The following is a 26779-nucleotide window of genomic DNA, read 5'->3' on the forward strand; positions in this document are numbered from 1 at the left end:
ATCTTGGCAGCATCTTCCTGAAATGCTAAACAAAAGGCAGGGAAAGAAAATACTGAAAAACACACAATATGCATTTAGAAACTGTCAGCAAAAATGCACAACATGCATAAAGGGAAGCTAAAATGTGCAGAAACACTGATATGGCCCTTAAAGCGTCTGTGTATAAAACACAGCACAATAAGTATCAACTGCCAAGTCCCCCTGCTGCACTTAAACACAAAGATAGTGAATGCCTATAAATAAACAATGCTCCACTTACATATTCACATTTCTCAGAATACAGCATCCTAACTGCTCCAATCTGGTAACATCCAGTTAAAACTGTGATGCGTCTAAAAAAGCTTGAAACAAAATGACAAAAATATGCCAGCATGATTTTGAGCGTGTATACAGATTCAGGTCAGACTTGAAGAAGAGATGAAACACTGAAGCCATCTTAATAAGAAATGCTCTCCAGAGCTCGATGGGAGAAAGATGCTGTCAAAATAAAAAGAATTGGATATCACAGGTTTAATGATTTCACTGTCAGAATGAATGATGGCAGAGTATGAAGATATGAGGGAAAAATAAAGGAGCCTGATAGTGTGAAAACTCAGCCTGACATGTTCGCAGCTTCATCCAGCCAGTCTGCAATACAATCATCAATGTGCTCTCACTTTTGGGGCTCACATTTAGATCTCTGAATGGACTGTGCATATCATATAATGGGGGAATCAAAGACCTATGCCATCCTGTGAAAAGCCTCATCGCTTTACTCTGCCTCTGCCCCCCCCGAGGCTGGAAGAGATACAGAACATCCTTAACGGATGTTGTGATGGTGCACTTACATGGTTTCTCCCCGCGTCTGAAGATATGCAGAAAGGCTAAGAGAGGCTGACACAATTTCAAGGAGTCGCTCACACAGCCCAGCAAAAGCTCAGAGTGCCCTGTTCACTCCAGTGAATATGGGTATCCTTTGGCAAGTGCAAAGTTTGGATAAGCACAGCTTCCTGCCAGCTGTGGAGATTAAAGTTGTGTGTTTAGACATGGATGGTAGGGACTGGCTGGTTGGAAGTTTTCCCTACAGGCAGAGAACATGGCAGCTAAGGTCAGGGGCCCGCCACATCACAGCCCCCTAAAAATATCTTCTGGATTTGATGCCCGTCACAGAGGCAGTTATACAATCTGTGCCCTGACTCGAGACTGCCAGAACTAAGCCTTCCCATGTTCTGCCTTTAAGGGCTGCTTCACAGCAAGCCGCCTCAAGGATGAAAACCAGATTCTGGAGGAAGAAAACGCAGGACCTTGATGTGTCGGTGAGTTGTGTTAAAGATGCATGCTGGAAACAAAAACCTTTCCATGACTGTAGAAGGAGACAAGACAGCATTTCCTTTTCCTCCTCTAGCAAATAAATCATGTGTGAAAGGCAGGCACAGAGAGAAAATGGCTTCTCACAAGTCGAAGACCGGCTCAACGATAAATGTTACAAAAGCAGCTGAGTATTCGAGTCCAGTGGATGATTATGTCACACCTGGGAGCTATGAGCTGGAGAAAATCCTCAACCATGGGAGTGTGGCATACACTCATGTCAATGAGGTCTGGCCTAATGTCTACATTGGCGACGAGTAAGTAAAAAGGCATCAAATTAATTCCTTTTAAATAAAAAGGCATCAAATGTGTTAAATAATAGGGGATTAACAGGGTATTTGAACCCTTATTACAGGCAGACCGCAAAGGACAAGTATAACCTGAAGAAGTTGGGGATTACGCACATCTTGAATGCAGCAGAGGGGACGTGGAACAGCGTGGACACTGGACCTGATTACTACAGTGACATGGACGTTGTTTACTACGGTGTGGTAGCAGAAGACATCCCAACATTCGACTTAAGCCAGTATTTCTCCTCTGCCGCCCAGTTTATTCATGAAACACTCAGCAACCCTCAGAGTAAGACCATTATAGAGAAGATGCAGCATTGAAGTTTTGTTTTGCAGAAATATATTGTAATATGGATGGAAAAACAAAACGTATTTTCCAGATAAGTTGCTGGTCCATTGTGTGATGGGAAGGAGCCGTTCTGCCACACTTTTCCTCGCCTACCTCATGCTCTACAAGAACATGACGGTGGTGGATGCCATTGATCATGTAAAGAAACACAGGCGGATCATCCCCAACTGGGGCTTCCTGAAGCAGCTGAGGGAACTGGATGAGCAGCTCATGGAGAAAAGGAAAAGCTACGTAGCATAGAGCTGGTTGAACTCTTTGTTCTATTGTGGACTCAAGACAAGTCTCTGGTCTTAACTTGCATCCAAATTTAGTTTCAAATGAACTCAAACAGGTTAAAGGTGAAAAGAATTTGTCTCAAGTTCCAGTTTGGAGTAAAACAAGTCCAAGTTTGTCACTGCTAATAACAAGTTCTTAATAACAACCTCGAGTTAAGTGAAAGAAATTACATTTTAATTCCAAGGAGTGTCAACCTCCAAGTGCAAAGCTAGCCAAATGCCTACAATGTCTGCAACAGGCCTCAGACTAACAAAGGATTAAAATCAAAAGAAAACAATCAAGTACATGGTCAATCATAATTTATTCTTATGCTAAAATGTACAGCATTTTAAGTGACTGACAAAAGGAGAAAAGTCATAAATACAAGAATGTCATTCTGTCCCCATTTGTGTGCACATAGCCAGGTATTTCCCTCCTGTTCTTACCAGCAACTCTGTACAGGTACAAAGGCTACAAAAGAGCAATATTAACAAAAACACAAGTACAAGTTGCGTTTTACATGCAATCCATTAGCTTAGTTTGGTCTATTCACAGGCGCTATTCTTCTACACTTCAGTAAAATATAAATCCAACATTTTATAAAGATAGAAAACAAATCTACAGATGGAATGAAAACGTAGCTTTTAAAGGCATTATGTAAAATATCGACTTTGGACTAAATTTATATTTTCTTTATTGTTATTCATCATTATAATCATTTAGTTCTTTTAAATTCTGCCACACTTCTGGACACTTTGAAATGTTTTAGAATTTGTAAGGGTACAAACACTGAGATATGCTTTGTTATTTTGACAGAAATCAGTCTGCTTTATTAAACAGAAAGCTGCCTCAAGGAGATCTGTTACAAAAGACTTCAGAATTATACATACATCGCAATAAAACCTCTCAAACCAAACAGAAAACAAGACTAAGTTTACATTTTTTTTTTTTTTTACATTATTAGATTTAACAAAATATAGTTTCATCTTTCTCCCTGTGGAGGGAAACCTAATAAAGGCCAGATATTTTTAAAATGGCTTGCTATTAAGCACAACACTTGTACAGTACTACTAAATGCACTGTCACTAACAGAGACTGAAGCATGCTTTTTGTCACTTTACAAAATAAGTACAATAATTTAAATATACAAAGGCATGAGTATAGTACAAACTAATTGTCAGCACTGTTAGACAGGTACACTGAACAGGTTCCAACAGCCACGATCTCCACTTGTAGCAGGCACATTAAATGGCTTCATTTGAGGCTGCTACACAACTGCAAGACCACTGATGAATTCTCTACATCTGAGCTCTGAACCTGCCTGGCTAAAGACACATCTGAGACACTAACACTATTTAAATAGATTTTCATCATAATGATGTAAGGCTTCCCAGCTGGAGGACAAAAATACTTTTTTTTTTTTTTTTTAAACGTTAGCTTCAAAGTTAAGTTACTGACGAAAATTTTTGCATTCTTTCCAAGTGCTGCTGCTGGTTTTTAAGTAATAAACATAAAAAAAAACAAACAAACAAAAAAAAAAGACACCCATAAATGAAACAAGGCCAGATCAGTGCATCTTAAAAACAGCCAAATGCACGTGAGAAGAACCAGCTCAGTCCTGCGGAGAGTTACCGCCTGATTAAAGGCCCTTTCAGGGACTGCTTGGACATGCCCGTGTTCATGTAACCATGGTGACCAGCTGGAGAGTAAACCATGTTGCCATGTGGTGGAGCCTGCATGGGCTGCTGGGGGTATGGCTGTGTTCCCATCATGCCCATCTGCATAGAGTACTGGGGTGACTGGTTCATATAAGCATGGTTGCCATGGTAGCCACTGTTCATCATGGGCTGGCTCATGCTGTAACCATTCATGGTGTTGAGGGAGGGCATGTTCATGGAGTTGACATTGTAGCTGGGTGCCGGCATGATGTTCATGCTCATGTTCATGCGCGGCATGGCAGCCAGCGTCCTGGATGGTGCCTGCATGGCAACAGTCTGTGGCGGCCGAGCGTACATCTGTTGCTGGTGGTGCGACAGCGGGGCCGATTTGGAGCGTGCACTGATGTGATTCTTAGACGTCATTTGGGGTTGGATCCGCTGTGAGGGAGGGATGCCCACATTGCGCTGTAACATCATGGGTGGTGGCGAACTAAGGTTTGGGGGCGGGGTCATGGTGGCCTGCACCTGGGGGTTTGAGACTCTATGTGGGGTCTGGGACAGGGATACCAGGCTAGAGTGCTGTGATGACAGTGAAGGGGTGTTTGCATAAGATGTGATGGGGTGTGAAGCAGAGTGGTTGAAAGGCAGTGAGCGAGGGTGGTCAATAAATGTGTTGGTGAACTGCTGCAGTTTAGCCAGACTGAGACCCGATGACTGAGAATAGTGCCCGCCACCATACTCCCCTTGGTGGTTGATCCTCTCATAAAGGGCAAAGTTTGGGTTGCCAGACTCAGGAATGTCTGCCAGCTGCATGGTGGTGGTGAAATTGGTGGGTATGGCACACTGTGCCATGGGCTGCTGCTGGCCATGCTGGCCGTGCTGATTGTGAAGGCTATGCTGAGGATGCTGATTGTGCTGGCTGAGCTGATTGTGCTGCAGGTGGTGATTGTGGTGGTGACTATGCTGGCTGTGGGGATTGTGTTGACTGTGCTGGGATAACTGATTGTGTGGACCATGCTGATTGTGTTGGCTGTGCTGATTGTGTGGGCCGTGCCTGCTGTGGGAGTTGTGTTGACCGTGCTGGCTGTGTTGACTGTGCTGGCTGTTGCTGGGAGGCCTTTCCACCACCACGCAGCCCTGTGGCGACTTGACGTTGCAGTGAGGCGGTGAGCTCAGGCTGTTTTGCTGAATCATGCCGCAGCTGCCAGGGTTAACTGCAGCCATTTGTTGGCTCACAGCACAGCTGCTCTGGGGCAGACCACTGGGGGGGATACTACCATATGAACAGCTGTTCTGGGAGGGCCCTGCCCCACAGATGCTACCGCCCATGGTGGAGTCATAGCTGCTGGGGTTCTCGTAGTTCTCAGTAGTACTCTCGATGCTGCCCAAATCGCTGAAGCCACTGTCCACCACCTGCTGAGAGTGATCCGATACAGATGGCACATCCATCATGGGGCTCGTCTCCATGTTGTGGAGTGAAGGCACCGAGATGGCACTGTGGTCAGGGCTGATCTGAGTGTAGCCGCTTTCAAGGATGGAAACGGCCGGACTATTAACTGAGCGTACTGACTGGCTGGGATGGGAGTGTGTCGAGGAAAGGGGACTGCTGTGGTCTGACTGAGGGCAGTCATCCATGGAAGTGAGCTGGGGACTCTGAGCCACATGGGTATAGGTTTGCAGATTCCTGCAGGGCTCCTGGCTTTCTACGCAGTCCTGGAAAACATTCTCTCTCTCAGTTTGTTGCGTCAGGGACTGAACAGCTTGGGCTGTCTCTGAGTCAATCTCCGTGCAGACTGGGGGATCCTCTCTCAGCACGGGACTGAGTGCTGACCTCCCTGCAGGTGGAAGAGGCGGCTGATTCGGACAAGGACTGGGCATGCTTTCTTCCTCTGACTCGGAGTCTACAGGATTATCAGAATCAACAGCTGCTACTGAAGCGGCTGCTGTTGCTTCAGGTTGTGGCGGTTCCACTGTTGTTTCTGTCACTGCATTCTGGGTGTTTTCTACAGCCGCCGCCAGATCCTTTTCACTACATAACACTTTAGAAACCTGCTGACTCAACTCCGAGCCATTGTCTTCTTTTGGATCTAAAAAAGGTTGGGAGCATTTTGGTACTTCTTTCAAACTGGGCTCCAACTCTTCAGTTCTGCTCTCAGATCCTGCCAGCTTTCTGTGACCATCATCTTCATTGTCTGCATCCTGATCCTCTGTCTGAGCTTGATGCTCCTCCTCGTTGTCATTCTCCACTAACATGGCACCTGCAGTGCTGTGCTCCACATCTTTGGCTGGTGAGTCCTGTTCGTGCTCACTCTCCTGCTGGTCATCCTCACAAAGTTCTGGGAAATCATCTCTGTCCACAGGTCTGAGGGAGACAGCTTCCACAGAGGCAGCCGGTGAGCAAGCCAGAGAAACCACCGGTGATCCTTCAGGAGAGCTTGACTTCTGGGAGCCATGGTCGGCAGGACTTGGGGGCTCAGATTGGAGCCCATCTTGCGTTATATCCGGACTAGCCAAGCCTCTGTCTGCCTTGTTTTCCTCATCTGCACTCATAATGTCCTGGTCGGGTTCAGGTTTGGCTTCCTCGGTTTGAATATGGTGCTGCTCTGCCTCCATTGGCGTTTCTGGGGGTGTGTAGAGGTTCAGCTTAAAGCCCATTTTTCGCTCGTTCTTTAACCTCCATTTTGGAGGACCACGTTTCACTCCTTTGGGCCAACCTTTCTTCCGTTTCATGGGACGGGGTCTGTTGGGCCTCTTGGATAAAATGTCAACTTCTAAAGATAAAAATAAAGAATAAAGAAAATATATATTACTTTTTCTATAAGACACTTAAACCAACTTTAAATGACCGAGTATAAATCGTTGTTTAGAAGTGATGCAAATACCTTCATTCCAGTCCATAAGCCTGTCTTTACGTGCATTTTTCTCCAGCCTTGGGCGACCTCTCCGACGTTTCACTGGTGTAGTTGGTGTCTTCTTTAGCACCTCTTCCTCCTCCTCTTCATCTTCTTCCATCTCGCCCATTCTGGAAGTGCGCTCCAGCAGTGGCATAGGACGCTCATCGTCTGAGTTGTCGAATGGCTCGTTCAACACCTCAGTCGTCTCAGAAATGGTTTCTGTTGTCACGCTGCTGTTTATTCGCTTCCTTTTACGCCCTTTCTTCTTGAGAACAATGGTTCTCTGAAAGGCAAATAAAAGAGGAACCAATTAAAAGGGAATAAAAACTCCTTCACAGCTGAGTAGCTTTGTTAAGCTTGAAAACTAGGGCACTATGTGGATGACCTCCATGAGGATATGGCAAGAACTGATTCAGGCTCCTGTGCTAAACGTTAAAACCACTCGGCAAGACTAAATGTTTAAGTAATGCAGCCTGGTGTGGAAAACCACAAATGAGAAAGGCAGAGTAAGCAGAGACCACAGTCTATATTTTACATTCTCTAGTTATTTCCCACTGGTTGCCTCTGATTCAACCGCGCTCCTCTCTGTAATCCTTCACAAGGAGAATGTGAAATCAGTACTGTAGCTAATGCACTAAATAAACTCCAACAGCCAGTGTAATTTTTTTTATGGTTTCCATACTGCTCTTCTTTGCAAAGGTCTCTCTGACATCATGCAGCCAGCTGTAATATTATCTCCAGCACAAGGGGGCAGTGCCATATAAACAGAACAGATGTGAAAAGCATAGAGGAGGGCGGTAAATTAACCATGACCATTGACAATAGTACAAGGTTTAGCCTGCACAGTCTCGACACCAGCAGTGAAAACACAATCTATTATCTACTGCTGCAGGCACGCAGGGAGTCTCCAGATGACAGGAAGAAGCCACTGAACCCTTAACTGAATTTATGAATATTTATCAAACCTTTCCATCTCACTCAGGTAAACAGAATGGTCTTTAATGAGGGATATCTAAACATACATGCAAATTCCACTTCTTGGAATAAAACTGCAGACTATCAATGAGATAATCATATGGAGGACTAAAGGTGCATAAGAAGCATGATTCACATCAACAAACTCAAGAAGTTACCTTTCTTTTGGCTGCGAGCATTGCATGAGCTTTTGTAAGGATGGGTGGCGAACCATCTGAGTCGTCATCATCATCATCCTCGTCATCGTCATCTGCTTCGTCATCACTCACTGCCTCGGACTGCTGGATGCGCCTGGTCCAGGGAGGCGGAGGACGCCGTTCGTAGGTCCGGTAAGGAATCTTGCAGTGGATCTTTGTGAGAGGTTGCCTGCCACTGTGAGTAATCATATAGTCTTCTCTCTCCTCCTTTTCCCAGCAACTGGCCTGCTCCTTCAGCCGCTCAGCCTGGTAATTAAACAGACAAGACACATTATCTCTGGAAAAGAAGCACGCACGGATAGAACATCTGAGCAATGAGGCTAATGGGAAAACAAGAGATTGGAATTAACATCATGACAAATGAATCACTGCAGGTTTCTCCAGATAATATAAACAGTGTCCTGATTGGATGCCTGCCCATCATGATGGAAACATTTCTGTTAAGTAACCGTGGAAAGATTGCTTTTCATGGAATATTCAGTACCATCAATTATGTAGTGAACTGATTTGGGGCAATTTTGCACAACATTAGATGCCTGCTGACAGTGAGAATGCCTTTCTCATTAATGGCCTCTATTTGAACTCCCCAGCTAATCAAACAAACATCCGCTAACAGCATTTTAGGCAACTGTAAACAAACAACTCATGTCTCTTGTACAACGAAACCTACATCCATCTCTGCCTCTCTCTCTTCCTCAGATAAAACGGCGTTGAGAGTGGTTGAAGGGGTCCAGCGCAAGGCATCTGGGTCCACCTCATTCTGACGTGGGTTAGCCCTCAGCTTCTCCATATGCCTCTGAATCAATCGCTCTCTTCTGATTAAAACAATCCTAAGACAGAGAGAAAAGCACACGAGTTAACTGTAAATCCACAACAAGGGAAAGCACTAGCAAAGGCAGAGAAGAGGTGATGTGTGCTTAAATACTAGCACAAAGACAGGCTCTTTGGGAACGCAGGTGTTCCGTGTCCTTGGGGGTACTTAACCTGACTTACTTCTGTCAATATTCAGCAGCATTAATGGATATGCTGTTAAAAATACTTGCTGGCCTGGATAAGTCAGACAGCATACAGAAGTGGCAGCGTGGGCTGAAGGAGACTGTGACTTGGAAACTGACCTGCCATCTTGTCTGTCAATCATGCCGAGCTGCTGGAGAGTAGCGGCGATGTCGTGCGGACACATCCCAGTGGTCCTGCTTATTCCTTTAACACTGATGTGTTTATCTGGGTGCTTATAAAGGTGCTCCAGTATGACACTTTTCCAATATGCCAGGTAGGATAAGCGACCCAGATCTGACAGTGGCTTCTCCGGGGAGCCAGCTTGTCCTTCTTGCCTGGTGAGAAGGTAACCTAAAAAGACACAATTCAAACATAAACAAAAAAAATGTTTTAGTTGAGCTAAAGGTTGCTGCTGTGTTATTTCAGACTGTAAGTCAATCCTTTATGGTTTATATATTCATGTCAGGATATGACACTGAGCCACAGTTTGGATTCACCTTCAAATTGCATAAAAGGAGTTAGGGAAATGAGCTTTCCTCTCCTTCAACCTTTGTCAGAAGCTATGATACATGCTGGCAAGGACAACAGAAGAGGTTGAAAGAGAGGAGCAAAGTGACAGAGTGAAACTGTGAAGCAGTTGGATGTCATTGCTCACAGGAGACTACACTTAGGAGAGATAACGAAAGAGAAGGGAAAAAAAGTCCTAATACTAATATGTATGCGAGTATAATTAGTTTTATGGCGGCCCAGTCAAGGGTCATCCATTATGAGCGGCATGAAATTAATTAGCGCCTTTTAATGTGCTCCCACTTCCGAGAACCAAACAAGCAAATCTAATCACCAAACAGTGAACGCAATATTCCAGCAATCATGACAATATTCATTACTAAACCTAAGAAAATGAGCCCTTGATGACAAACACATAGCAACGAATTCTGAACTAAATTAAATGATTTTTTTGTGTTAAAACCAAAGACCTTTGACTTATTTTTGAAAAAGAGATGCTATTTCCCCACACAGACACATACACAAGGCTGCGCTCTCAGAGCTACCTGAAACAAAGTATTCCTCTAATACAGTCCAATATAACAGAAAATCTTAATCTAAACAACTTCCAGCTCCAAAGCTACATTTTCCAATAAAGCCTTCAAAGAGCTCAGAACTCAGCTGTGTTCAATCTCCCTTAATCCCTGTCTTTGTTATCAGCACACTCTCAATATCACAGATCCTCTCGCATCTCTGTGTCTCAATGGCTCCCAAAGTGAACAGGAAATCAAATGCTCCATTACCGCCCTCCCCGCGCTCGCTTTTCTCCATTCTTTCCCTCACATACAAAGTCGACAAAGAGACAACTCTTGAAAATAATAAAAATGCCTATAATGACAAAAACTGCCTGGCTAAACACAGAAATCCACTCAAGGCAGCAACTGTTTTCTTAAGTGGACCACAAAGCTATAAATATTGTATGTGCTGCATTTACTACACTGAAACATAAAAGCAGCATCTGAGCCTCATCACAAGTCAAGGAGACAAAACTGAGGGCATTTTCTGCAGCGAAAAGCCTTTCAGGCAACGATAAGAGTGGGAAAAGTACCGACCTTAAAATAATACAGGCAGCTCAAATGTTATGTTTTTCACTCCTAATCATCTGTGATTGCCAAAGCACTGCATGCAAATGTTCTTGATTAGATCCCTTCAATGCCTTAACAGAATAACAGCACCTTGCCACGAGCTACAAATCTACCCTTTCATCTAAAATTGTGTGAAGACCAGTTAAAAACTGTGATTTTGGTGGTCTAAAAAAGCATTAAGGAACTTACTGAAATCAATAAGGAACCTTCCAAATCCTTGCCTTTGGTACTGAGGCATGATCATTATGCAGGAGACATTGTACTTCTGCTGGCAAAGCTTTTCCTGAGGGAAGGGGAAACAGATCAAGTATGTCAGAGCTCTGCTGAAGCTGGCAATTTACTGCACCTGCCATTGTCCTTGTCTTAAGCCGTGCACATGCACACCAGACTTTCACTTCAAAACCATCACGGTGTGAGAATTAGGGTTGCAGCAAACAACTACTGTCATCATTAATGAATGTGAAAAAGCTGTTAGCCAGACGGTTGTGGTATTTACTTATTGAACTAATCAATAATTCCCCCTTGAAATTGTGTAAATGATTTCAAACATGACACACGTTTCCCACATGTGAAATTTTGGATCTAATAAATATTTTTTTCTTGACTGATCCCATCATTAAATCTCTACATCGGACACTTTTTAAATATCAAAGTTAGAGTTATGTTGCAAAAACGGACAAATTACAGTCAAATCTTTCTGTATCAGTATCATCATTCAGAAATTATGCTAAGCACTCCTTCATTTCCTGTAAAATCACTCCATAATTCATACCTTGGAGAAATAGCCCACAAGATGACAACCTTTCTCATCATTCTTTGTAAGTATGTAGAAGAGGAAAGGCTCCACATCATAATACAAGGTCTTGTGATCCAGGAAAAGCTTGGCTAACAGGCAGAGGTTTTGGCAGAAGAGTTTGCTGACATTTCCATCAACCTAAACATGGAATAAAAAGAGCAAGGGGACACTGTTCAAACAGTTCCCATTTTTCCCTTCCTCCTCCTCCCAGCACCCATTCAATGGTGAAATCTCATGCAGCATACAGTTATTGCTTTATCACTGTAAACGAAAGCTGACCTCAAATACGGAAAGGTTGTCCTTTCTGTAGATTTCATTGGCTGGCGGGTGGAACCAGCCGCACTTCTTTGTGTGTCTCTGGAGAATGTTTTTGCTTCTCATGTACTTCAGACAAAACTCACACAGATAAAGCTTTTGTAATCTGGTGAAGACAGAAGGGAGAGCTGTGGTTTATACTTCAATATCAGAGGTTCTATGATGTGACCTAGAAATGAATGCAGTAACAATGAAGATGTCATCATATCTAGAAAAGACAAAAAAAATCCAAGCATTACCTTGAATATTCAGGTGGGTACGGTGATGAGTACCAGGTCTGAATCTCATACTTCCCAAATTCAATGACAGCAGGGCATCGAATGGAGTCTGCGCTCATCAGCGATCCGGTTTTCTATAAAAAGATTTTACAAACGCAATTGGTTAAATTCAGCGACCTACATAATTTCATGTTACTGCGTCTCTTATCACAAGCCCCCATAATTGCTCACGGTACATTCATATCCAGATAGTGGTCCGTATTTCTCATGTGAAAATAAAGATACACAAAAAGGACCAACATCCATCTCCTTATTCAGTTTAGATCAGTTTTCTGATCTAAAATGTTAATGGGTTTCTGTGTATTCTCCCTCTATCTATTATTGCTCTGGTAAAATTTCAACAGGTTATTGTAACCATAAGACAGATCATTATAAGAATTATAGACACAAGGAAGCTTCAGCCTCATAAGCACTACTAAGATCTGACTAAGGAAATAAACATTAACTTATGATAATCAAAATAGTACATATGTTCATGTTTCTATGCATGACGTAATAGTTCAGAAGATCAAATGAAGGAAATCATTTTGGGGGGGAGAAAACACAATCTGGGTGAGGTTGGAAAACCAAAAGATGGCCTGATGATATGAATGTTTGGTTAAACTACTCAGTTTGTTTAACATTGACTCAACGGTCCATGTTAACAGAAAGTGAGACAGTGAGTCAGACCTGGAGAGAAACTGTAGATGACAGAAATGATATGTCAGAAAGTCAAACTAAGATGACAAAGTTGTGGTTCTGCTGGAAAACATCTGCTGGATGGATGTAACAGGATATCATGTGGCTACGAAAATTAAAACTTGAAGGACTTCTCAGTAAGAGAGCCATCATTTTCACATTTTCTGGGATTTTCCTTTTAATGCTGAAAAGAGATAAAGATATAAACGTACCAGGCCTAATTCGCTAACAAATTTTACTCCTTCATCCTGACTGTATGCCCTGCATAAGAACTGCAGCTCATGTGTAAACCCAGCAGTTTTGTGCATAAAAACAAAACTGCAAACTTCTCACCTACACTGAACCTTTTCACCTTATTTCCTCACCTGAGCAGCGAGTTCCTGGACATGTGTGAATGTCTCAATGTCTTCCTCTGTGACGTGGTCTCTGGATGTGGCCACGAAGTCCGCTCGCACCTCCCGCTTCACATGCAGCTCCCGGTTGTGGCCTGTTACAGGCACAATAACACAATATCAACACATGAGACAGCACATCAACACTAGTCTCTGAAGCAGCCGTGGCTGAATAATCTCATAAATGCATTCTATGCAAATGTGCATCTACTGTGAGTACTGCTGCTGAGTCTGTTTGAGGCTGTGTCTCTGCGGAATTTCATAATGTATCATCTTTGCATGTTTATATGAAAATCCCTAATGTAATGAAGTGAAACTAAATCACTCTAATTGCGTAACCGCTTTCATGTGCTTAGTCATCCACCAAGACAGTTTCCCATGAATTAAGAAGCAGATGCAGTGGAGGGGCGAGTGTTCGATATGAAAAGAAACTGATGTTGGAAAGCAGGCAGTAATTTTATGAAAGATATCAACACCATGACTTAACTGCCAAAACAAAAACCCATTACAAGTCGAAGCAATGTGTCATTAGCATATTTATGGATATGTGCTGCTGAAAACTTAATACGTGTGCAGGATATTGTTTAGAATCTCTCAAAACATGTTTCCCTTAGTTTTTTCTGTGCAGTGTGTGTTTTTAACTCTGCTTTTGTCTCTAAAGACAGTGAAATGTAAGGCTTAGCACACTTGTAGCAATCATCATGTCAGCTCTGAGTCGACTTGGGTGGGTGAATCATAGGGCTGTATGTGTCTAATGACCACTGGAAGTGAGGTTGAGAAGAGGCAGTGATTTGAACATTGAGGGTGGGATGAAGAAGAGCACGATGTGACTACGGTTTCTACAATGCAGTGACTACCGCAGAGGGTCAAGGACAGAGCAAGGAGCAACATGAGTGAGTTAGTGGGCCATGCATAATGACAAAAAGCCAACGGGCGAGAGGATGGAAGCTACGTAAACTTCGCAGCCAAGTTAAAACGCAACGAAACTGTGTTAATAAACTAAAAAAGAATTAAAATTAGGAAGAGGATTAGTAGTCTGTTAGGATGTTGAGGGTGTCTTCTCAAAGAAAAGATTAGCTCTAGTTTGAGAAAAAAAAAAGCGAGTGTCAGGCTTTAAAAAAAAAAAAAAAAGAAGCTTAAAGGTGTGGAGACGCAGGTCTTGGCTTGAATTTTGAGCCTTGCTTACCATGATTATTCTCAGGCTTAATTCTTCCGTCTGTCAAGTCTCCCTTTCCTGGTGTGGGGGCTCCCTTCTGAGGGCTCACTTTATACCTCAGCCTGCCTAGTGTCCTGTGCTTTTTCAGGAAAGGGTTACGTTTGAAATGACTGACCATCTTAAACGGGTGTCCTCTGGGTCGACCCAGCCCAGCAGATGTGGAGTGAAACCTATTTTTATTAAACTCATTCTTTCCAAGGCACTGGGGCCCTGTTTTGGACAAATCCTGCTTATGGGGCATGCGCTTAGGTGGCGCGTAGCACTGTAGTCTCTTTTTCCGCGACTGTCCCTGAGTAGTATAAATGTGAGAGAGTCCGTCAAAAAGTCCCTTAAGTTGGCTGCTACTGCAGAGACTACTCAGGGAAGGAACACTAGACTGGCTGGAAGAACTCTGGGGCGAGTTAGCAGAGGTGGAGCTGCTGGACACCTGCGAGGGGGGACTAAGTCCTGGCAAGGTGGAAGCAGGAGGAAGTGCAGAGGATGAGGGGGCTATCTTTTGAGAGGCATCAGCAGCAAAGGCGAATGGCTGTTGTGGCGTGGACAGTTGGGGTGGACTCTTGTCTCTAGAGCTTAACTGTCTGGCAGGCGACTCTACGGCTACAGCTCGCGAGCGACGGCCCACAGGGGAAGGAGTAAAGAATTTGGAAAGCCCATCAATAAGCCCTTTGGTTTTCTTGTTAACAGTGAGTGTGGCTGGGGTGGAGGTGGGCGTGAGGGAGGGAGTGGTGGTGGGAGGGGAAGTGGTGAATTGGGTGGCGTTGACCGCACAACAAGGCTCTGCAACAGCCAATCTGTCTCGGGCGTCCTTCACAGATGCAGCATGACCAGATGAAGGTGTGGAACAGACGGTAATCTTTTGACCCCTACCAGGTGACCCCCTTCCTCCAAGTGCTACCATGGAACCATCACCACTGGTTACAGACCTGCGAGGCCAAAAACCATGAAAACGAAGAAAAAAAGATGAATATGTATTTATTTACATGTATATTGGTGCTTATAACTAAACTTCCCATTAAAACTTTAAATCTACTGAAGTTATCAGACATGTTGAGGTACTTTTAATTAATTTAATACCAAATGCAAAATCCCCTCTGAAAAATTTAAGCTGCCAACGTTTGGATCGCTGCACGCTTACATTCTTTGTTTGAGCTTATTTCTGGGCCTTCCAATTGGCTTTGCATATCGACGTTTGATCTGATCGGCCTTCTTGTGCAGCAGTTTCTTCCCATTCTCCTTTGGCCTGCAGACTTGGCAGATCCAGGTTCCTGGAGGGTGTCCAAACACAGAGAGTAGCGTTTGGGTGGGTTAATCAATTCAAAGGACATAGAGTACATTCATTTGAAACATTTCCTTTCATACAAAGTGCTGGCGAGAATCCCACCAGTTCACAATGACAATCAATTACTCAGCACAAAGTGAAAATCCATAAGAAAAACACTGGGTCAATTCTCTGTCCAGCTAAATAGACTTCGTGTCAGCTTGTTGAGCTAAGCTATGTGATTTCTATGAATTGCCTGCCAAATATCCCACTACAGTACGTGCACCATCATTACAAGCCTTGCTGTAGGGTCAGTACTGTAATCCAGAGATAGCAAATCTCCCCGGGGATGCTGGAATAATTTGATATGCATGCAAAGCTCCTAATAAGCCCCTGCTGCTTCACTGTGTGCTGAGTGACAGCCCCAAACGGCTGTCTGTGAAGAAAAGGCTTTGAATTGACAGCAGAGGGGGAAACAGAGAAGCCAGACAGTGTAAACACCTCACCTTTTGGCATTCTTGAAAGCGGAGGATCGCAGCATTCCATGTGAAAGCCCCGATCACATGAATCACAGAAAAGCATCTCATCCTGGAAGGGAACAGCAGACATACGTAAGGGATGTCCCAGTTGCATACATGTAACACCCCTGTCATTTGAAGTCTTTTACAAAAATAAGCCCAATTGTACACATGAGAGGCTTTACAAATCTCAACAAATCCTCAGGGATGCACAAAATGGGATCCGCCCTCAAGCCAACAACATGGAAAACGGTTTGGTAAGATGTATGCATTATACTCACAGCATTTTTCCCCTGTATTCGACAGGAGCTGCAGGTTTTGCATTCAATACACTGCCACCGTAATCTCTTCACATTTGAGGTTAATTCAGGGGAAAACTTCAGACATGATGGATGCCCTTCAGAAGCAATAAATTACACATATTAGTGTGGCATCTTCCCAGCTACCAGCTTTGACTGAGTAAACAACTTAGAGATAATGTTTTCCATCCATTTACACAGTGAAGTTAAATATTAACACATCACATGATTAAAAACAATGGAGCCTGTGTGTGTCCACACCAATTTCTCTCACCGCCCCAACTTGTGTCTAAAAACAGTATGATTAAACATCTGAGCTGCTAATTACAGATAATTTGATCTTAATGAGGCAGAAACAGTAGCAGCACTCCTTCTAATGGAAGCTGATCCATGAACGTCATGTAAAAGCTTGCCTTCTCTCTCACCCGGCTCCCTCTCATGGTTGTAAAACAGCTGTTTTACAGTGAGAGCACAATTTGTGTACACTACAAGTGGTTAATGAAAACCACCTCGACGCTACTTCGTCAAATTTGAGCTATAAAAATGTCACCGGGAGAACAATTCCTTACGGCATTTAAAATAATTGTTCAAACATAAATGACTTCTTGGCAGAGGTAATTTTATGGGCAGTTTTGTCTGGAACAGAAGAACACTTAAGGAAATGCCAACAATCTGCAGCAGGAAAACGGCTGATCTTTGCACCCCTGCTAAAATCGGAGTGCTTTAACACCAGAATCTGAACGGAGTAAAAATAGCTTGTTTGATTTTAGATTGTAATGGTCACTTGAGCATTTGCCCCTCATGAGGTTGAATAATTTAGATTCTTTGAGCCACTCAATCTAAATGAACATTGTTCTTTCAATATGGGAAAACTAAAAAAAATATGGAGCAAGAATGTAACATCTGCTTGGCTGAGTTGGAATATGGTGATTATAGGAAACAAGACATTTAGGAAATAAGTACATCAAGCTATACAGCTGATTTTCAAGATAATGCAATTTACAACTAAGCAGCAGCAACGTTTTTATAACAAATATAATGAAAGTTTCATTTTGATAAAATGTAAATGTCCTTAGGAGTACAGACCCTGGCAAAACCAGTACTATCATGTCTACATAAGCGTTCAATCAGAAGTTGTTTTAAAGGGCTAACAGTGTTAGCCCTGAAAGTTGGCAGACACATAAGCCATGTACGATGTGTTAACTCGCGCTGCATGTTTTAATCAGCTTAACGACACCACCATAACCTGTGACTTCTTAGCTCACACTGAACGGGTCAATAAACCAGCCGCAATGTAAGGTTGACATTAAATACAAGCGAGTCAATTTGCACGCTGACAATTCCAATAAAGTGTATTCATGCAAGATGATTACTTACTCAAAGTTACAAAAACAAGAGTGAGTGAGAGAGGAATGCAGCCTCAGTTTTATCAGTTTTGTCAATGTAATGCTCCGTCTGGCTTTAATATCAAGTGTAGGTTAATAATGAATTACTACACTTTTCTTAATGGAGATGTTTAACTTGATTTATATTATCCTTGAGACGTAAGCATTTTAGAGTCTAATGAAACAGCATTAGCTCGAGTTACAGTTTATTATTTCTTTTTCTTGCTAATTGACAAAAACACATGCAAGCACTTAGTTTCTCAATAGCATCAGTAAGAAATTAGCCAACGAGAAGCTGCATCTTTAGTTTTTTTTCCTAAATACAAACAAAAACTCATTTCTTAAAGTCTTTTCTTTTATTAATTGAAAACACACTAAACAAAGACTCTAAAACTTGAGTAGATACATCACAGATTCCATCCATTATGAATTTGTTAACTATTTAAAAACTGATAGATTGTTGTACTTTGTCTTCAGTTCATTTTTCTGAAAAGAAAACCAGCGTACAGTTCAAGGCAGTTAGCACAAGCTTTAATTTTTCTATGAGTCTTTGACATCATTATAGTGCAGTAATCATTTTAACAACATTTCTCACCCCTACACTTTTCCTACTGATACTTTGCCAACATACTAACAGTTCAGTAACTTTAACAGTTTGGTCAGTGTGTTACAGCTTGTAAGAAAACCCAGCCAGTGTTGCAGAGGATAACTTACCACTGCTTCCACAGTCTGCACAGGACAGCAGCTCTTCTGGCTGCTTGTCCCGATTTGACTCTTTCGTTCCAAGACAGAAACTGCATATTGGGATGGGGTCGACCCGCAGCTGAGTGGGAACACAAACAGAAACAAACTGTTTAAGAAACATTAATGGATTTTATATGCAAAGCCTGGGAGCTTCTTAGTTTTTGAATGTATTATCTCTGTCTGGATTTTTTATTTTTTTTAGATCATTGTAGAGATATAGAGGGTTAAGGCAAAGAAGATAAAACCCAAATGTGGATTTAATGAAACAGCCACAAAAATATCAACTGGAAGCAGAAGCTCGCAGAATGGAAAAAAGAGCTGAGTTCTCACAGACTAGAAATGAATAATAAATGAATCTCATCCTCAGAGATATGCTGCATTTGAGATCCACCCCCCTTTATCCATTACATCTGAATGTGTAAGTGATCTTGGTAATCGTAGTTTAAGGGCTTAATCCAATTCTTAAAGCTTGCACTCCAGTCTGAAAGGATTAACTAGCATGTAATCAAATTACCTCAATAATATAACATGCTCTCATTGTTACTGCCATGATCCACTGTAAATGTTGCAAGTCTCAGAACAAACACTCATTTAAGGGCTTATGGCTGAGTTCAGAAGAAGTAAAATATGAGCTCAAAGTTTAAGAGGATTTCCCCATTGATCAGGCAGAATGAAGGGAGTCTGACTTCAGAGGGAGAGCAGGGAAGACTTAGTGTCATTACTTCACACAGCAGCAGCCAGTCAAAACGTAACAAATCTTAGGCTGAAATCAAGACGAGACTCATCTCAGACAGACGGAATATGGCTTTCATAAAGTTATTTTAAATATGAGCTCACATACAAAAGCTTCAAAAAGGCGTGCAACAGAGTGCTGCTGAGAAGTTCTAAATGGAAAATACCACTTGCTGGGTGTGACTATAAATAACCCACCTCATCATCAGTTTACACACTAAGGCCTCACCAATTGACCGAAACTTTGAATGGCACTCAGGGGATGATCATAATTAGTTCCTGGTTTCTCTGACGCAGATCAACATCCTGAACTAAACCAAATTTGCATCTCCCAAATCTCCACTGCTCCTGACCTCCAGCTGGTCTTCTGTTGAGTTATAGAAGATCTTTATTGTCGACAAATGTGAGGCAGGAGCATCTCTTCAATCGGCCACACCATCCAAACAACCCCAAGAGAAAACACAGCAATTTTGTAGCAGCAATTCTGTCACTGTTCTTGGCTGTATCAATTAGATGTTACGGTGAGAGGAAATAGTTTACTGCCACATCAGCGATTACTGTATTTTCCAACCTGCCAGGTCAATATTGGAAAGAGCACAATGGAATTAAAGACTGCTAACATAGCTACGATTATCAACATAAAACGACACAGTCTAAAGTCTGTTAGAGCTATACCTGTAGGATGCATAGCTCAGAGTCCTGATTTGGAGGAAAATCAAAACATTTTTTTAAAAATAGATTAATCCTCCTAAACATGCCTGATAATAAATATTCTTCAAATAACCTATGTTAATAGTTTCTGTTGTAGATTCTGGTCAGCAAAGACTTGTGAAAAAAAAGAAAAGGAAGAAGAGAAAAGAAAGGAAAAGATGATTTGGAGAGAAGACCTTGGATTCTTCCAGCTTGTCATTGGCATTTTCATTATTTTCTGACATTTATGTTATAAAAGAATTTAATCATATAATGAGAATGATCATTGCTGTAAATGTAACCCCAAAGTTTCCTTAACCTGACCACAGATATCCTCATCACAGGTCAGATAACGTTTATTCGGCTGTGATTAAAAGACATTTTAATCCCTTCATCACAAGCCATTCTCTGTTATTATGGCGAAGATGCAGGCAAAGGAATTTGACGACAAAGCCTCTGTTATTATTACTTAAGATGCATGTTTATTATGTTTTAATGGGTTTTAGGTTGAAAATATGTTTTTTTACCCCCCCAAAATTGCATAAGACACAACTAAATACAAATACAAGTAATAGTCAGCATTAAAGATTTTGTGTAACCTCTGTATACTGATGCTATGGATTCAAAACATACCAATGGCATGTTAAATCGTGGCAACATTTCCCTACATAACAGAGCCTTGAATTGGATTAATTTCCACAAGGAATATTTTTAGGCCAGGGTATTAAAATCAATAGCAATTTGCCATCTGTACAGGGCAAAAAGGCGAAAATAAAGAGACAAACAGCTGAAGGGATGCTGATGGTTTTCTTGGGGATTCTAAATTAAGTACATTACAGGAAATTATGCTGCTTCAAAAGAGCAGGCTGTCCTGAGTGAGGGGGTGGGGTCCTATTAGAACACTGTTGGTGGAGAGAGAGTGAGCTCAAGTGGTTGCATAACACAGCAGGAAAAAAAACCTCATTCCTTGCCTTTGTTCCTGCCAGAGTCTCTTCAGAATCTAATAAACTCTAAACCAAGACTGCTCTTTCTTTTAACCTCAAAGTATCTCTTATTCTCAGCACACACACTCCCGTTGTGCCTTAACAACTAAGCAGGCAGAGATGTGTCATCCTTTGAAGTGAATGTTAAACCTGAACTGGGGAGGTGATGTCATCAGGCCGGGAGCAATAGGTTGAAATGTTCCAAATGGAAAACAGCAGGCCTTCCTCGGATATGAGAAGCATTGCAGGACACTGTGTCTCTAAACAGTTCTCAGTTTCACTTTTGGCCTGACCACAGACACAGTCACAGTTGTGGCTGCAGTATCAAGGTGTCGCTTCCTGATTATTCACTGTGAAACTGGTGAGGAGCAGAGTGACATCTCTATTGGCTGATGCTGCTCACCGCTTCAGCTGCATGAACTTCTGCAGAGTACATGACTAAACTTAATCTTGATAAGGCTCAAGACAAGATGTGGAAAAAGCCTCAACCTACTATTTAGATGACTAAACGCTTCCCTTAAAGACAGATGATGACAACAATTTTCCATCACACAGACTGCTGCACTTAACAGTGTCTTAAAATTGCATTGCAACTACTAAAGTGTTGTCACTCTACAGGCATTTGTCTGCACTCCGTGATATTGCCAGGCATCAGTAACAGAAACATAATCTCTACAAAGCCTGAGCCACTTCTGATGTGGCAAAAGCATCACAAACAATGCAACCTGGAAGTGTGTTTCTGTAGTTTGGTTTCCTCTCTGGGCTATCTCCATCTGCTCAAAGGTCATAGTAGTTGCAAGAAGTTTCAAATTATTCTGGCTTCTTTTCACAACATGTTCCCACGCCCTTGCAAATTACCAATAAAATATTACAATTCTGTTCACTAATCCTATGCAACTCACAAGACAGCCGGCCACATCCTTTAAGGTCATTATGCTAGAGTTACATAACTTGTGGGAAGCCCACAGTAGACTGCCTACCACACACTGTCAGCATGACTTTCTGATTATCCAAGCGCTCATATTATGAAAACCACCAGTAACACAGCCTTGGAGGGGTGGACTCTAGATGGCGTTGTTTCTGGCCTCTGAAGTTTAAGTCCTAAAGATTAAGCCCACAATCATAAAATTCCTGCTTGAGTAAATCCACTCAGTGGTAGCCCAAACTTTCATCCCTCTTACTTTGAGGTGATATTATATAAATGCCTCCACTGAAGTCCCAAAGAGTCTTTAGTTCTTAGAAAACAAAGCTCCAGTACACAGTAAACTAGGTAAGAAGGTGGAAATTAGTAACACATCAATAACAACTTTTTTTTTCTCAATTGTGGCAAACAAAGATACTTATTGTTGAAGTGACAGCTGAGGTGTAACACCTTGAAAAATCATGGTGAAACGGGAATTAGTATGAAGTTAAAGAATGAGAATGCAAAGGCTAAGGTGAGCATACCTGGTCTCGCTCATGGGGGAGGAGAGTCACTGATGACAGGACCAAGGGGGAAGCACTTGGACACCTGGAGCTTCTTCCCTCCACATTGCCATGGCTGAGCTTATACCGCGGGCCATTCTTCACCAACCTTCCATTGTTAACGGACCGCTTAGCCGCCAGTCGCAACCTCTGCCGGAAAGCAGGATTATCAACAATGTTTGTGAGATCATCCTGATTCCTCAGATACCTCTCAATGTTTTTAAGAGAGGAGCCATGGGTATCATCCAGGCCTTCAATGGCCCTATTAAGTATTTTATTCCAATCAATATGGCGCAGATCGCTTGAATTCCATATAGATTCCTTTGATGGCACAGATGCATTTGCAGGCAAGATTGATCCAAGTCTTCCGGGATTTCCTGGGTCCTTGTAGGAGGCGCTTCCCTTATTTGTAACCTTGAGGATAGAACCATCATGAACACTTAATTCCAACTGCTCAAGGACGGTCTTCTTGTCCAGTCCATGTGATGTGGCCACTGCATGACAAATTCTTTCCTCTGAGGGCCTCTGCTTTTGCCTTTTGATTTTCTGTATTGCTTCCAGAATCCACCCCGTGTACAGAGGGTTTGCAAGTTTTACCATGATTGAACAATTAGCCTCACAAAAATGTGATCCATAAAGATTCCCCCTTTCTGCAGCTGAAAACTGGATACATCCACATCCTTAATAAGGTCAAGAAGTTATGCTCCACGAAAGCATCCAGACAATTCTTCACAATCCTGGATAAAATTGAGGAAAAGTTGGCACTAGTAAATTCCACAGTGGTAATTATCAGATGACCTGGAACTGTGTTTATTAAACTCCCAAATCAAATCTGAAAAAGAAAAAAGAAAAAAGAAAAATAAGTGCACTTTCAGAACATATACATCACATTTAGTGGTAGATGGAGTGTAAAGACTAAGTCAAAGAAATGCAAGGCTTTTAATATGTGCTAAAACATGAGAAACAGATGGATAAAAACAGATGCAGGCGCTGTCATGGCTGCTAAAGAAATCAGAGTGACTTAATCCATAGTCTGACACCATAATCCGCACACCAAACCAGATGTCCAATTCAAAAGAGACTATTTTCCAAGAGTAGCAAGTTTTCACAGCATGACAGGTAGCCAGAAACTTCCAGTGACTTCTGGAAAAGTGTGCACGCTCTCAATGACAGATAAGTATTTTAGGTTACAGATTCCTTTCCGGAATTTAAAAAAAGAGGGTAAAAAAAAAACAAAAAAAAACTTACAAATTTACTTTTTGCTGCACGTCATTTCCAAAATGTCACCGTAACAATTCTCTATATCACACACAAACTATATAAAAACATCTTTAAAATAGAGATAAAGTTTAAGCGTGAGCAGCTCGCGCGACACTGTTGTTTTTTTTTTTTTTTTTTTGACAGCTCGACGTCCGCAGCGACAAACTGATCCAGCGCGAGCTTTTAATGACACTCGCATAATCAATGCTCACTTCCTGACAGCTGCTGTTTGGGGGGCTTGAGGCACGTCTGCAGTCGCCATCGAGCCGTTTAGACAAGAAAAGAAACCGGTAATAACTAGGTAACAAACCAAGAGTTGTGTTCCGCTGAGTTGAGCTGATAAATGACAGTGTTGCCAGCATTACTGATGTCACCTAAACAGTCGCCATTTTGTTACAATGTTGTAGTTTACATGAATCCGACATGACGCTGATTACAATCCAATGGAGTCTCATTAAACCTTACCTACACTAATGTGCCCTCCCAAGCAACTTCAATATTGGCTGTAAAGACAAGATCCGATTTCTGGTTTGATAAAGCACTTGTCAATCTTTATGTATGAGCTCACCCTAAGAGGCACGGCACTGGCTGTAAGATCTGTCACTTCACTCAATTGACCCGCCTCTTAAGGTGCCTCCAGTGATGAATTGATATCATTCACCTCTAACGCTCATAAAATCTAAACTCACAGCTCTAACCGAAGCGATGGATTGTTATTACGTTACAAATACACCATAACAAGCGTTAAATGTCTACGTGGTAATTGCGCGGGATAAATATTTAACCTAATTTACAGAGCGTTTAACACCAGCCCACCTTTACTTAGATTCCTCCTTGAAACAGTTGGTTACACTTGAAAGTGATTTGGATCGTTTTAGACTTTAATTGGCTATTTGTTAAATCTATCATTTGTTTGCATAAAACCCGCAAAGGCTTCGGCGCGGACTTAAAGTGAAACACATGACATTTAATAACAACAATGATAATTAAAGACATATTCAATATAGTCTACTCCTACAAGCAAAATGCACCCTAAGCTATCACCTTTTCCCCCGTCTTTATCTGCATTTCTTTCTCATTATTTTCCAGAGAGGAGCCGCAATTCTCCTGGTAGTTAACGTTTTAAACTACGTGACGTGAGATTTAGAGTCGATAAATGCACGTTCCGCTTGGCTGTAAAGTGGGTTTTTCTGCTTGGCTCTACGTCTTGCAAGCGGAATTATTAACGTCCCGTGTTGCGCCGTGCAATGATGGCATGACCTCTTTATCACCATTAACTATCAAATATCTCCAATGAGGACAAATAGTGAGCCCTGGAGGGCAAAAAGATGTTCAGCGGGGAATACAAGTTAACACGCAGCTGGGAGAGGAGCTCCTTCATCACTGCTTCTCAATTATGTATCGCTAGTTTTCCGAGCTCCCATTTCTCTGCTTCAGCTCCGCTCTCGTTTTCCATATTATATTAGGGAAATGATTCACAGCCTACTTGGGTTATACATCGTTTTGTTAAGATGTTGCACAAACCTAATCAAATCTGCTGCCGGCGGCGGTGAGAAACAACAAATTATCGTCAAGTTTCAAGCAAAGATGAACATACCTAACTAAAGAAGAAGAAGAAGAAAAGCACAAGCTACCGTAAATATTTGCTGGTACTTTACCTCTTTAAGTTTTCCCCCCTTCGGATATTCCTCTTCATTATTACGTCGAAGGATAAATGTGAAGCGACATATCCGAGCGATTTCGTGGGATTTGACGTCTTAAATCGAAGGCTGAAAAGCTTGCGCCGAGACATGGAGAGGACCTGATAACAACTAATTGAAAGGTTAATCTACATAGCAGCCTGTGACAAAGTGGTACCCTCCCCCTTCTTCTTCTTCCACTGTAGACATCCCTACTTCAGTGTAGTGGAGCGGACCGTCGCCCCTTTAGTGCGCTCCTACAATGATATTGTCAATTTCACTTTTTCCCCCTCCATCAACACGTCCAGTGATGAGCCAAGAGGAACATTTTCACACTTATGTTGTGAGTGGATTTTGTCTCCACAGGCTACATAACATTTTTATGTAACACTCCTATTAACATCAATACCCTATGGGCATTTTAAACTTGCATTGATGTGAAGTACATGCTCAAATGTGACAGACATAAACACATCATTTCAGACTTTTCTCATTTCAAAATTAGCCATTTCTTGCACTGACCAATTTTACTCAAGGCCATAAGGGATATTACTCTCTAATCAGTTAATTAACTTTGCCAAGTCCAAGATAGAGCAATAGTTGTTAGCAGCATTAATGGAAAAGAAGTACATTTTCAGTTTTTAGACCTGTTTCTTGCACTCAAATCTTTAACAGCATTAGAAATGCCAGAAAGCTAATTTTTCATGCAAAAATACAGATGCAATTAGACCGATAATTGCTAACTTCCTGACAGATAATAAACACTGTACTCTATAAACAGCTTTTAAAAGATTTCCCCCTGTAGGGACACATCTGATGTGTAATTTGATTTGCATTCATCTAACATGTCTTAATTGTATTGTCATTAGACTCTTCTGCTGCTTTTATTAACCTGTAAGCATTTTTCATATTTGTAAAATTATTCAATATCATTCTGCTATTCAGTCCTTGACATTTATTTTGATCCACTTACAGACAGTTGTGATGAAAGTGGGCAAATAATACATGCAACTGAGGCATTACTGAAAAAAAAAAAGATGTCAAAGCAGGTGGAATGTGAATAAAGACTGTCCAGATTAGGTGCTTTTTAGGATTGGTGTCAGGATGGAGGCGCTGACCAAAACCTGCCTGTGTCTGGCTATAATGAATGCCACCCTGGGCCCCAGCAGGTCCTCCACTGCTGCATGGGTCCAGGGATAATTTGAATTGGAGCATGTGCCATTGCAATCTGCCCATCCCCCTCCTCAATCCCTGCCAACTGCCACACTGGTGTTCACAAACACTGCTGCCCATCTGCGGGGCAAAACACCGGCCAGGGCCGCAGTTACTCCTTTACCACTACTAAATAAAATATATTTGTACATACACTTGTCACAAAGTCAAATTTTTCTGCCCCCCACTTTAAAGCTACTAAAAGACTAATAACTATACCTTGGAAGACTTTCATGCCACATGCCATAATTGTTTTTAAGCCTTTATCTGGCTCACCGATTAAAAAGT

At 42.0% G+C, this 26779-nt stretch overlaps 2 protein-coding genes across 6 annotated transcripts; one reads left to right on the forward strand and one right to left on the reverse strand.

The window, feature by feature from the left end:
* Nucleotides 1-1154: 1154 nt before the first annotated feature.
* Nucleotides 1155-3156, forward strand: LOC306771673 (dual specificity phosphatase 29-like). The gene is made up of 4 exons (XM_079260949.1): nucleotides 1155-1295; nucleotides 1385-1604; nucleotides 1703-1926; nucleotides 2018-3156. Exons 2-4 carry the CDS (start codon nucleotides 1423-1425, stop codon nucleotides 2224-2226), a joined length of 615 nt encoding a protein of 204 aa, XP_079117075.1. The 5' UTR covers nucleotides 1155-1295; nucleotides 1385-1422; the 3' UTR covers nucleotides 2227-3156.
* A 151-nt stretch (nucleotides 3157-3307) lies between these two features.
* kat6b (K(lysine) acetyltransferase 6B) lies at nucleotides 3308-25393 on the reverse strand. 5 transcript variants are annotated; one of them, XM_079260944.1, is made up of 17 exons: nucleotides 25259-25393; nucleotides 22323-23172; nucleotides 18442-18550; nucleotides 16325-16440; nucleotides 16032-16113; nucleotides 15403-15532; nucleotides 14238-15190; nucleotides 13025-13146; nucleotides 11943-12055; nucleotides 11668-11809; nucleotides 11365-11526; nucleotides 10782-10875; nucleotides 9081-9312; nucleotides 8636-8795; nucleotides 7927-8211; nucleotides 6782-7076; nucleotides 3308-6670 (listed from the first exon to the last, which is right to left on the reverse strand). In XM_079260944.1, the coding sequence occupies exons 2-17, from the start codon at nucleotides 22938-22940 to the stop codon at nucleotides 3870-3872; spliced, it is 6414 nt and encodes a 2137-aa protein (XP_079117070.1). In that variant the 5' UTR covers nucleotides 22941-23172; nucleotides 25259-25393; the 3' UTR covers nucleotides 3308-3869. The 5 variants fall into 5 exon arrangements, with proteins under 5 accessions (XP_079117070.1, XP_079117073.1, XP_079117069.1 ...); XM_079260947.1 differs by lacking the exon at nucleotides 25259-25393 and adding an exon at nucleotides 23911-24023 and having other exon boundaries at nucleotides 15135-15190; XM_079260943.1 differs by lacking the exon at nucleotides 25259-25393 and adding an exon at nucleotides 23911-24023.
* Nucleotides 25394-26779: the final 1386 nt, after the last annotated feature.

Source organism: Telmatherina bonti, assembly GCF_933228915.1.
Source record: "Telmatherina bonti genome assembly, chromosome: 21".
NCBI classification, from domain to species: Eukaryota; Metazoa; Chordata; class Actinopteri; order Atheriniformes; family Telmatherinidae; genus Telmatherina; species Telmatherina bonti.

Excerpts from the sequence above, each read along its gene's own strand:
- kat6b (XM_079260944.1), bottom strand. The coding sequence starts at position 22,940 with ATGGTAAAACTTGCAAACCCTCTGTACACGGGGTGGATTCTGGAAGCA. Across the intron at positions 11,810-11,942 it reads TACCCACCTGAATATTCAAG|ATTACAAAAGCTTTATCTGT; the intron begins GTAATGCTTGGA and ends TGTCTTCACCAG. Across the intron at positions 6,671-6,781 it reads GCTTATGGACTGGAATGAAG|AAGTTGACATTTTATCCAAG; the intron begins GTATTTGCATCA and ends TTTTATCTTTAG.
- LOC306771673 (XM_079260949.1), top strand. The coding sequence starts at position 1,423 with ATGGCTTCTCACAAGTCGAAGACCGGCTCAACGATAAATGTTACAAAA. Across the intron at positions 1,605-1,702 it reads AATGTCTACATTGGCGACGA|GCAGACCGCAAAGGACAAGT; the intron begins GTAAGTAAAAAG and ends CCCTTATTACAG. Across the intron at positions 1,927-2,017 it reads AACACTCAGCAACCCTCAGA|ATAAGTTGCTGGTCCATTGT; the intron begins GTAAGACCATTA and ends CGTATTTTCCAG.